We start from the raw sequence: 12,143 nt of genomic DNA, 5'->3' as shown, positions 1-12,143 counted from the left end.
AGGTTTGAACCACCAGCCTTCTGGTTAGCAGTCAAATGCCTTAGGCACTACACCACCAGAGTCCCTATATATTCCTTACTTACCTGTTTTTCAATTAATGCCTCCAGAATTCTATAACCTCCTAAAGGGCAGGGATTTTTTTCTATCCCAAAATGAAGATCAGAATCTGTGCCCATTAAATATATGCTAAATAAATGAATGATATGTTTAATTCAATGATTTTTCCTTAGTGTATCTCATCTTACCTTAATTGCCTTTTGAATGTTGATGCATGACTCTCTTATGGTCTTCAGCAACTTATTGAATCGTCCCATCTCTTGGACTAGTACAGTGTTCATGCTCTGAGTGTAAGTTGTTGGATATCTCCTCATTGCAGCCTCAACATCAAAGTCGTTTGGAAGTTTACCCAAGATGTCACCAGCCACCTCATTTACTACTTCATCTGATGATTTTCCACCGGCACCTGCTGAGCGAGACTATAAAGAACACAAACTCTAAGTCAGAAATCTTAATAAAGGCATAAGAATAACTGCATAGGAAAATACCTAAGGTAAATCTTTTTACGACTGAATACTGGTGTGCTATTTTATCCATGATCCTCCTCCACTTACAGTTTATTAGAGTGATGACAACAGGCAATGGGAGCATAGCTTTTCAAGAGAAAACAACTATTAGAGAGGAGGAAGAAGGACATGGACAGTGTTGAGAGGCAAAAGAGGGCTGTGAGGAAACAAATATGCTGCACATTTTGCTTCCTGGGTGGAGGAGGAATAGATGCTGCAAATTGAGAAAGGATTGGAATTGGCATTGGCAAACAATGTCGGCATTAACACCAGTAAGGAGGATATCTAATTTTGCTTTGAAAAAACCTGCCACAGAATATATCTGCTAATAACTCTGGTGCCTACTGATTGCCAACAGAGATATAATTTTCTCCTTGAACAAAGAAGACAATGAAAATAGTACTCATTTTCTCTAAACAGTAGGAAGAGTTATGGGAAGAGGCAGACCTTAGTGAATCACATTGGAAACAAGGAAGAGAATTTCATTTCTATTTTAGTTTTACATGTTTATAGTGGCACTGTGTAAATGAGTCTATCTTTTCTGGAAAAACCTTTTAATCCTCTAAACGAATGAATGACTCTGTGTGTATGTGTATGTGTGTGTTTGGTGGGGGTGGGGTGCATGTGTTCATATTTTCCCAGTGCTAGGCAATTATGTTTATTCTTTCAGATTTTATGTTTCTTGTTTTATTTCTAAACTAGATTCTATAAATATTATTACTTTTATTTACGTTTATACTGTGCCTTTCAACACTACCTTCCATATACTAGTGTAAGATCCTTTAAAGTTTCACAACTTAAGATTTAAATGTTGGTAAGTTTTCATTACTTGCTCACTCACTCACTCTCTCATTGCCGTCAAGTCAGATCTGACTCATAGTGAACCCTCCTTGGGTTTTCAAGGAAATATCACTATGGAAGTAGATTGCCCAACCTTCCTTCAGAGGAGTGACTGGTGGTTTTGGACCACCAGATTTCTGGTTAGCAGTCAAATGCCTTAGGCACTACATCACCAGAGCTTCCCATTATATGGTAGTTAAAAACAAAAATAGTATACCATAACTCTTTATTATGACCCCAAATTTTATAACTCTGTTTACAACTAAAAGTATGAAATAAATTATAGCAAACAAAGAGGATAATGAATATTTGGAAAAAACTAGTAAACTTGTTATCACTATTAAATTTAAGGAATCATATGCTGATTTCTGTCCATTTGTATTTTGAAGTGGATACGAAGTGTTATAAAGATACTAAACATGTTCCTATTTTCTAACAAGAGCTGTGACCCATAAAAAGTAAAACACTAGGTCTGTGTTGTTGTTGTTAGGTGTCAAGTCATTTCTAACTCATAGTGACTCTGTACAACAGAACAAAACACTGCTCAGTCTTGTGCCAGCCTCACAATCCTTGCTATACTTGAGCCTATCATGGCATCCACTGTGGCAATTCACCTTGTTGAGGGCCTTCCCCTTTTTCATTGACCCTCCACTTTACCGAGCATGACATCCTTCTCCAGGGAATGGTCCCTTCTGACAACATGACCAAAGTAGGTGAGACGAAGTCTGGCCATTCTCACTTCTAAGGAGCATTCTGGCTGCACTCTTCCAGGACAGATTTGTTCGTCCTTTTAGCAGTCCATGGTACTTTCAGCATTCTTCGCCAACACGACAACTCAAAAGCATCAACTCTTCTTTGGTCTTCCTTATTCATTGTCTAGCTCTCATATACATAAGAGGCAATTGAAAATACCATGGCTTGTGTCAGGTGCACCTTAGTCTTCAAGAAGACATCTTTGCTCTTCAGCACTTGAGAGAGGTATCTTGCAGCAGATTTTCCCAATGCAATATGTCATCTGATGTCTTGAGCTGCTTCCACGGGTGTTGATTGTAGAACCAAGTAATATGAAGTCTTTGACAACTTCTATCTTTTCTACTTTTATTGTGATGCTGCTTATTGGTCCAGTTGTGAGGTCTTTAGCCCTCCAAAAAAGGAAGCAAACTAGTAACACAAACATTTCTTCTACCTATTTCTTGCACCAAAACCACATAATTAGCATGAGGTCTTGAAAGCAATAGACAACTGATACTGATAATTCAGAGCAAACGGATATTATTTACATCCAATTGTTTAATTTAGCTTGTTCCTTTTTACCACTTTTCCTTAAGAGTTTCCACAAATTCGGTGTTGGATTACCCAATAAGGTAAGCACAGGCTTACTTGTGCTTACTTGCTATCCATAGTGAACAATTTCACATTTTTTCTCATCAAAAACTTTGCTTCTAGGTATAGCTGGCATCTGTCTCTCTTCCAGTTTCACAGCACCTTCCTACAGAACCAAAGCCTCTTTTCAAAGTTACAATCCCTGACAGAGACAGAGTACGCAGTAAGGTGAAATTTTTACTAAAGATCAGTAAGTGAGCCCGTCCTTACCTTGTTTATTAGGTAATCCACCCCAGCAGAAATGTCATTTGAAATATTCTAAGGGGTATTTTCCTTTTATCAAATAAAGATAAGTGGATTCATTTTCAAGGAACCATCATGGAGTTTCACCTTTTCTGAGATTTTAGATCATATCTAGTTTTATAATATTTAAAATTAAGACAATCTTCCTATTCAAAATAGAGTCTGGCAGTTAAGTTTAAGCAAAAGAGCTCTGCAAATGTAACATGGATTCTTAACTCCAATCTCTCTATTTTTTTTCCCTAAGATATATTTGTTAATATTTGAAGTACAAGTCTTGTCATTAATAACTTGCTCTCCAAGCTGCAGTTCTGGTCTGTTTTCCTCTGAATTGTGACCAACTCAATCTAGAATCTACTGCCTATCCATTACTATAATTGCACTTGCCAATCTGAGTTTGAGGATATTGAAAGAGGTTGTTTAATTATATACTGAGAAGATACCCCTTGTGTATTTAAACTTATTTATTTGGTTCTGAGTCATTTTCTGTTGAAATGAGACCAATGTTTTATGTGTTGTATAACGTAGCACACCTCATCAAGTTTAAATAAAGCCAAAAGACACTGCAAAGGTCCCATTGATAGATTATTGTGTATTATATGCGTCTAATTTTCCTAAAGGAGCTCTGGTAGCATAGTGCCTAAGGCACTTGACTGCTAACCAGAAAGCTGGTGGTTCAAACCCACCAGCTACTCCTCAGAAGGAAGGTTGGGCAATCTACTTCTGTAGTGATACCGCCTTGGAAACCCAGGGAGGGGTCGCTATGAGTTGGGGCTGACTCGATGACACATAACAACAACAACAACAATTTTCCTAAAGATCTATTTATTCATGTCTGTGCATATACTTTTATGCCCTGGCAATAACTGACTTTAGTGCTATTTATGTGTAAAATAGACATAAAAATAGTCTGTGTCCTTTTGTCCTGTGAGAAAACACCATCCTGGAGTAGACCAGAGCTAGGAGTTCCAAAGACTCTTCAATCAATGAAGCTCATTAACCTCCTAACATGGTTCTTTCAGATTTTCAGTATCTCTGGGCTACCTGCTTTCTATACCTTATCCCATTTTTAGAATCTAGAGAGAATGGTATGCCTAGTGGTTACCTACACAGATTCTGAAACTCAGCTTGTGGAAGCTGACTGCTTGGCTTTGAGACTCTGCTTCTAATTATACTAGCCGACCTTGGGCAGGTTACTTAATCTTTCTGTGCTTCAGTTTTCTCACTGTAAAATGAGAGTAATAACAGCCCTTAACTCATAGGATTGCTGTAAGCACTGCATTGTTTGTTTACATACATAAAGCACTTAGAACTGTGCTAGCATACAGTAAACATTAACATTTGCCATTATTACCCTGAGATTCCATGTAAATAAGAAAGATGTTAGAATTCAGTTAGTGTAATAACATGCTTGATGGATCATGCATACTTAATATATTAAAATTTCACTAAATAACTATAGAAACATTTGCTATTTGGACAAATTTGCTTCCAAAGATGAAAAACAAAAGTGAGCACTTCTTCTAAAGGGAGAATAATATAAGAGAAGATCTCTTACTAGGCACACTAGATTAACCAATGTATTGCATTCAAATATACTGACTTGTGTCCATGGCATGCTGACTTCTGGTGTTTCTGAAGACAACTCTACCATATGCCCATATGCTTAATGCCCTCACTAGTGAAGCTGCATGTCTACCAAGAAATAACTATTTTCTCTGTAAACCTTTTATTCATTTTTCACTTGCAATTTTACACTTTAATTAAATAGTATGTTATGTCATAAAATATCAGCGTGAAAAACTATTTCTCTTAACCTAGATTAAATGTTGTCAAATATTTGATAAAGATGAGTTATTAGGGAAAAAACAAAACTCTGTCAAAGTAGGTATGAAATAGCCAGCCATAAGAGACTGGAAAATAAAAGATGTAAAATTCTAGAAAGATCCTGTCATCAAACTAGTCCACAATTAAAATCATGTTTCTACTTTAAAGAAACTAATAAGGGGTATACATAATTTGGAATGTATTGGGTATGAGTTATGCAAGAGAGTCAAAATGGAATATCTAACAGCAGAATGACACTCAAAGAAGAGATCTTGGTTTCAAATCAAAAGATTGATGAAGAAAAAAACCCCACATAGTCTTGTATTTTATGTTAAAATCTGTATTTAAGGTAGGTATGTGCTTTTTCTGTTTTAAAACTGATTCTCAGCTTTGATAGAATTCTTGCAAGTTGGTACATACTGTTGGAGAGCATCCCTACGGGCCTCTGGAGCCAATTCCCGAACAGAGCACATACCTGTGTGAGAAGAATGTTATCGAATAGCAGCTGAGTTTCTGACTGATCCTTAGTGATATCTGCATTGGCATTCATCCCAAAGATTTCTGGTGATGGGGTCAGTGGTAGAGTCTTTGTGTATTCGATGTAGCTTTTGTGCTGCAAAGATAAATAATAAGAAGTCAAGAGGTTAGAATCAATTGTTCTGTAGAATTTTCTCATCCTCAAGTTAATGAGTGGATAAACCCGTGAGACTGGACGTGGAATGCTTTCATTTTCTTTTAGCCTGTGCCAAAGTTAAAAGACAAAATATGGACACAAGGAGAAAAAGAAACTGTACCATTCAATTGGAATAGATTTTAAAATGGGAGGAGGAGAGGGAATCCTAGTAACTTTTATAAAAAGTTCTTCCAGAAAAACCTTCCTGTGCCTATGGTATTTGACTGCTAACCAGAAGGCTGGAGGTTCAAACCCACCAGCCACTGCTCAGAAGGAAGATTGGGCAATCTACTTCCATAGTGACACCGCTTCAGAAACCCAAGGAGGGGTTGCTATGAGTCAGATTTGACTCAACAGCAGTGAGTTTGGTTTGGTTTGTATTCTTAATTTATTTTCACAATAAAAATAAACTTTTATTATTATAAAGCTTACTTTTATTATGAAAAATATATCCAATTTAGAAAAGTAAAAGCTATCTGAAATTTTATTATCCTGAGATAACCACTATTAACACTTGTATCTTTTTTTGCACATGCATAAACCTGTTGCTGTTTTATTCACACAGAATTCCACACCTTACCTGATGTTCACAGAATCATACAAAACTATTCACATACATATATGGTAGTGGGTTTGGTCACTGATGGTTTTTTATGATATGTGTCACATTGTACACACCTGTCTTCAACTTGCTTTCTTTTCATGTGGCAGTTCATCATTGGATATCTCCTTACTCATGATTCTCCATGTTGAATTGCTCTACCCAATCAATGACCTAGGCTATGACCTTATCAATGCCTGTACTCAGCTAGCTTTCATCCTAGTGAATGGTGAGGCTGGTGAATTAGTGGCTATGGTATTTATTTCTTTTGCATGTGGCTGTGTGCTTAACTTTTAATATGTGCCCTTTTGATCTGAGAATAAAATGAGAATTAATTTGACTGTCCTGGCACTCTCTAGAAACCTACAATGTAATGATCTGAAGGCAGATACCATGTCTTCCACAGGACAGGTCTGGAAGAACAACAAAAGGGAATCTTGGCTTGGTGCCACAGTTGGTTCTGTGACTCTCTGCTATTTTTTAGCCGTGGGCCTTGGAGAAGTCACTTAACCTTGGCAAACCTGCTTTCTCATTTGTAAGAGGGATCAAATAATAATATTATTATTAATTTGATGTTCTAGTGAGATAGCTATGTGTAACTGCTTTGTAACTAATTATAAATATTAACTATTACTATTATGTCACCCCTCTCATGTGTATTTTCATTTTAAATGAAGACAATGCCTTTTTACCCAAAGGACTGAATTCATGATGACGGAACTGCAGGTCAATTTGGAAGCTATTCTCGGGTGAGGAGCATTTCTGAGACTCTTCACCTCACTACAAGCAAGAAACTAACTCCATCTATGCATGGGGTTTGCTCTGCTCCTATACAACTAGAGAAAGCACAGACAATACAGATTTAACAAAAAACAAGGCTTTTGGGAAAATCAGCTTTATATATATGTATATATATTCCTCTGGTAGTGACGGTACATATATATCGAGATATAACACACTGCCGTCGAGTCAGATCCGACTCATAGTGACCCCTCCTTGGGTTTCCGAGGTGGTATCACTAGGGAAGTAGATTGCCCAACCTTCCTTCTGAGGAGTGGCTGGTGGGTTTGAGCGGCCAGCCTTCTGGGTAGCAGTCAGATGCCTTAGGCACTACGCTACCAGAGCTCCAATACTGATCGATATATATATATATATAATCATCACTACCAAAGGAATTTCATATTTTACTGCACATAGTTTTCTGAAGGGCATACTTACATCACCAGAAGGAGGGACAAAATAGATGCCACTTGAGTCAAATTTATAGTCAGAATTTTCAACTAATTCTGCGTTGAAGAATTTGTTTAGGATGCTGCGCAGCGTGCGCCGATCCCAGTCGTCAGTCACCCTGCCTCCGTAATTGCATTCACCCGTCATGTACCTCAGAGCATCATAAGGCAGCTCCTAAAATTGAGAGCTTAAGTCACTGAACCAGTGAAGTTATTGTAGCATATTATACAAAACTGTGCCTCTTATTTACTCATATTATAAAATTAAATATCTTACAAAAGGAAAAATCTGTATTGATACAATCTCCTATATACTTCCTTGTGAAAGTTTTCCAATGGTCTTTCTCTCCCTTTGCGGTTTTTCATTTCCTTCAGTTAATGCTGAGAAGAGAGGGTCTCTTATTTACTTCTGAACTCATTAACCATTCAAAAACCATTTCCTGAGCACCTACTATGTGCCAGACACAAATGAGTTAGAACAGAGTCTCATCCTTGAGAATCTTGCACTGCTGCATGACACTCAAACAAATCCAATAAAATTCAGAGATAATAATTTTCTTTACTACCTTTTATAGGAGCTCTGGTAGCATAGTGCCGAAGGCATTTGACTTCTAACCAGACAGTTGGCGGTTCAAACCCACCAGCCACTCCTCGGAAGGAAGGTTGGGCAATCTAGTTCTAGTAGTGAATCCGTAGTGATTCTGCCTTGGAAACCCAAGGAGGGGTCGCTATGAGTGTCAGACTCGACAGCACATAACAACAACAACAGCAACCTTTTATATCCATGTATATTCACACAATTGGAATCACACTGTATATACTAAATTTTCACCAAATCTCCTAAGAGTTTTTAATCATTTCATGAAATATTGTTTGGAAACACTATTTTAGTAACTGTCTTCTAATGCTGAATGTATCTGTTGCTCCTCATTTTCTACCATGTTAAATTACATTTTTATTAAACATGCACATAATGTTTCTTTACCCTAGATTTCTAAAAAAGGAAATTACTATGTCAAAAGCTAGGAGCTGATAAAAAGCAATTGATAAATGCCATCAAATTGTTCTTCTGAAAGGCTGTAGCAATTGTAACAATCAGTTTTAAAATCTTTGCTAATTTACTAGGCCAAAGATAGTTAATATTGTTTTAATTTGTATTTCCTACAATACTAGTGAAGTTCACAATTTTTCTCATAGGTTTAATAACCTTCTACAGTTCTGTGAACTAGCCTTCTACCCATGTTTTCTATTAACATTTTAACAGTTCATGTGTATAAGCCATTTTATAAACTGACCTTCATTTATCATATTTGTGGTAATATCTTCTCTAGTTAGTTAGTCTGCCTTTAACTTTATAAATTATGTTTTCTGGTGTAAGCATTTTTGGATGTTTATAAGGATTGATTTTTCACATTGCAATTTCTTTCATCCTAAGTATACACACCTTGCAGTGCATATGAGATTTCGATTTTTCAACGTTCCCACCCAAACTGAGAATTACCAATTAGAAAACAAACAAAAGGACAACTAAACAATAAAAGTGTTTTTAGTTGTTTTAATTTTTGTTCTTTATTGGTGATACTGACATTTAAAATTGCTTATTGGCCATTTGTCATTCTCATTTTGTCAGTTATCTACTCTGTTCTTCATGTTTTTCTAATTTGAATGTTTATCATTTTTCTTGATATTAAAGGCTCATTATAAAGAAATTGAGTCACTCTGTCATATAAATCTTAAGCATTTTCTCTAATTATTCATTTGTCTTCTATTTTTATGATGTTTAATGGTTTATATTATTTTTATATTAAAAAAAAAAAAAAAACCTCACTGCCATTGAGTCGAATCCAACTCATAGCGACCCCTCCTTGGGCTTCCAAGGTGATATCACTACAGAACTAGATTGCCTAACCTTCCTTCCGAGGAGTGGCTGGTGGGTTTGAACTGCCAGCTTTCTGGTTAGCAGTCAAATGCTTTAAGCGCTACACCACCAGAATTTAAAAATATTTTCTACTCAAACACAGTATTTTACTTCAGAATTTCTTCACCAGTTTTGGGCTTTATATGCCCTTCTAGCAGTTACCTGTAAAATTTAAAGTGTGTATAACATGATGCAGGGTTGTATCCTTTCACCATTCTTATTCAATTTGTATGCTGAGCAAATAATCTAAGAAGCTGTATTATATGAAGAAGAATGCAGCATCAGGATTGGAGGAAGACTCATTAACAACTTGCAATATGCAGATGATACAATCTTGCTTGTTGAAAGTGAGGAGGACTTGAAGCATGAAGATCAATGGCTACAGTCTTCAGTACGGATTACACCCTCAACGTAAAGAAAACAAAAATCCTCACAACTGGACCAAAAAGGAACAGCACGATAAATGGGAAAATGATTGAAGTTGTCAAGATATCATTTTAATAGTGATAAAACAAAACAAAACAAAACAAAAAACTCACTCCCATCGAGTTATTTCCAACTCATAGCAACCACTCCTTGGGTTTCCGAGGCGGTATCTCTATGGAAGTAGATTGCCCAATCTTCTTTCGGATTCGTAGTGATAGAGAGTGAAAATTTATTGAATTAGTGATTGAGAATCTGTGAGGCTTGTTATTCTGAAGAACTGAAACTTGAAGCAGTAAATTTAAGAGAATATATATCAGTGGCATAGACCATATGATTCCATAAAATCAGGAAGGAGAATTCTCAAATATTTATGCTCTTCCAAATGTAAATGGGAGATGAGTGTGATCAAGAATGCTTGGGCTTTGCCTTGTTGGCAGGTCCCTACTTCATAAAACTGAAATAAGAAAAAATCAGAAAATAAGGAGTGGGCTTTCTATTACACACACTCTCTAACAAAACTATAAAATGGCAACAATGACAATTGCCTATCAAGTCAATAAATGTTGTCATTTTTGTGTGCCATTGAGTCACTTCTAACTCATAATGACCCTACATGACAGAGCAGAACTGCCCCTTTCCTAGGCTATAATTTTTATAGGAGCAGATCACCAGCTCTTTTCTCTCACACAGAGCGGCTGGTGGATTTAAAATGCTGATCTTTCAATTAGCAGCCAAGCCCTTAACCATTGGGCCACCATGGCTCCTCAAAAACTCAAAACTCACTGCCATGGAGTTGGATCTGACTCACAGAGGCCCCTCCTTGGGTTTCAAAGGTGGTATCACTATGGAAGTAGATTGCCCAGTCTTCTAAGGAGTGGCTGGTGGGTTTGAATCACCAGCCTTTTGGTTAGTGGTCAAATGTCTTAGGCACTATGTCACCATGGCTCCTTAGATAATATAAATCCACCTGTCATTTTTCCTTTATGCTTTAGCATTTCCTAGCTTTTTTTTTTTAATCCAAAAGGAATTATATTTTATGTAGCAAGAATCTAACTTTATTTTTTTTCCTTTTCCTAATAGCAAACAACCAATTATTTTATCATCATTGACTGAATGCTTCTTTCATTTCCTATTCATTTTAAATGCTTCAGTTATTATATCAAATTTGTCCATATAGCAATGTTTTGTTTTGTTTCAGAGAGATTGAGGATTCTTCACTCATTAAATAGATAACTACTGACCCATCTATTACTTACACTGTTTTAGGCACTAGGGCTAAAAGAGTAAATAAAACAAACTCACCATACAGTCTAGTGTTAATGATTAGACAAAATGTGTTCTCCTTCTGGGGAAAAGTTCACAGTTCCCAGTGACCTGTGTATATCACCAGCTCTGTTAAGGCTGCTAGAACAAGTTGGGGCCTGGGCACTCTTGTTCCTTGCTGATATGCCAGAGTATTTTATGGACAAGATGACAGAGATATGATGCACAAAAATCTGGAATCATCTCCTGTTCACACAGAGGTTCACCCACAATGATAAGGATCTCAATACAGTGGTGAATAAAGTGACCATCATCAAAGTGGCATGTAGATGCAACTTTGGTGAGCAGTGACTAGGGTCTTAAAAACTTATGGGTGGGTATCTAAGGTGCAATTGTTGGTCCCTATTGTCTAGAAAAGTGGATTAAACAAAGAAGAGTGAAGAAAATCAAAGACACATGGAAACAATTAGTCCAAAGGACTAATAAACCATGGGAACACCAGCCTCCATGATCCTGAGACCAGAAGAAGATGGTGCCTGATTGCCACAACAGAAGGTCCTGAATAGAGTGGGGAAAAAATGTGGAACTAAGCTCAAAATAACAAAAAGACCAGGCTTACTGGCCTGATAGAGACTGGTGGAACCCTCGAGACTATGGCCTGCAGACATCCTTCAGACCTGTACTGAATTCATATCCATGGTTCAATTTTCAGCCAAATAATAAATAGACCTATAAGGTGAATAACACCAGGGAGGTAAGTACTCCTTAGAACAACAAACCATATGAGATCAAAAAGGCAGCACTTGCGCAGGGATAAAGCTCAGAAGGCAGGAAGGGAGAGGAAGGAAGGATGAATGGAAACAGTAACTAGGGAAGAAGTTGGAAGAATAATGTTATCTTGTGGGGACTGCAGTCATTGTTGCAAATCAAAATGTGCATAAATTGTTGAATGTCAAACCAATCTATACTGTAAATTTTCATGCAAATCACAATTATATATATATAATATATATATATTTGATTTGGGAGCTCTGGCAGCATAGTGGCTGAGACACTTGCCTGCTAACCAGACGGCTGGCGGTTCAAACCCACCAGCCACTCGGAAGGAAGAAGGTTGGGCATTCCTACTTCCGTAGTGATACTGCCTCGGAAACCCAAGGAGGGGTCGCTATGAGTCGGG

The 12,143-nt window shown here is 37.1% G+C and overlaps 1 protein-coding gene across 1 annotated transcript in view; it reads right to left on the bottom strand.

Annotated features, from left to right (window-relative positions):
- DNAH7 (dynein axonemal heavy chain 7) overlaps positions 1-12,143 on the bottom strand; it is a gene marked incomplete at its 5' end in the record, with an annotated part of 302,031 nt that overhangs the window by 23,453 nt on the left and 266,435 nt on the right. Inside the window, 3 exons of the mRNA XM_007953149.2 lie at positions 246-476; positions 5,329-5,466; positions 7,346-7,531. Of these exons, the coding sequence (XP_007951340.2) occupies positions 246-476; positions 5,329-5,466; positions 7,346-7,531 (555 nt within the window). The remainder of the gene's footprint in view (positions 1-245; positions 477-5,328; positions 5,467-7,345; positions 7,532-12,143) is intronic.

Source organism: Orycteropus afer, unplaced genomic scaffold (genome assembly GCF_000298275.1).
Source record: "Orycteropus afer afer isolate SDZICR_OR568_19922 unplaced genomic scaffold, OryAfe1.0 scaffold00374, whole genome shotgun sequence".
NCBI classification, from domain to species: Eukaryota; Metazoa; Chordata; class Mammalia; order Tubulidentata; family Orycteropodidae; genus Orycteropus; species Orycteropus afer.
This window is presented reverse-complemented; position numbering and strand designations above follow the sequence as displayed.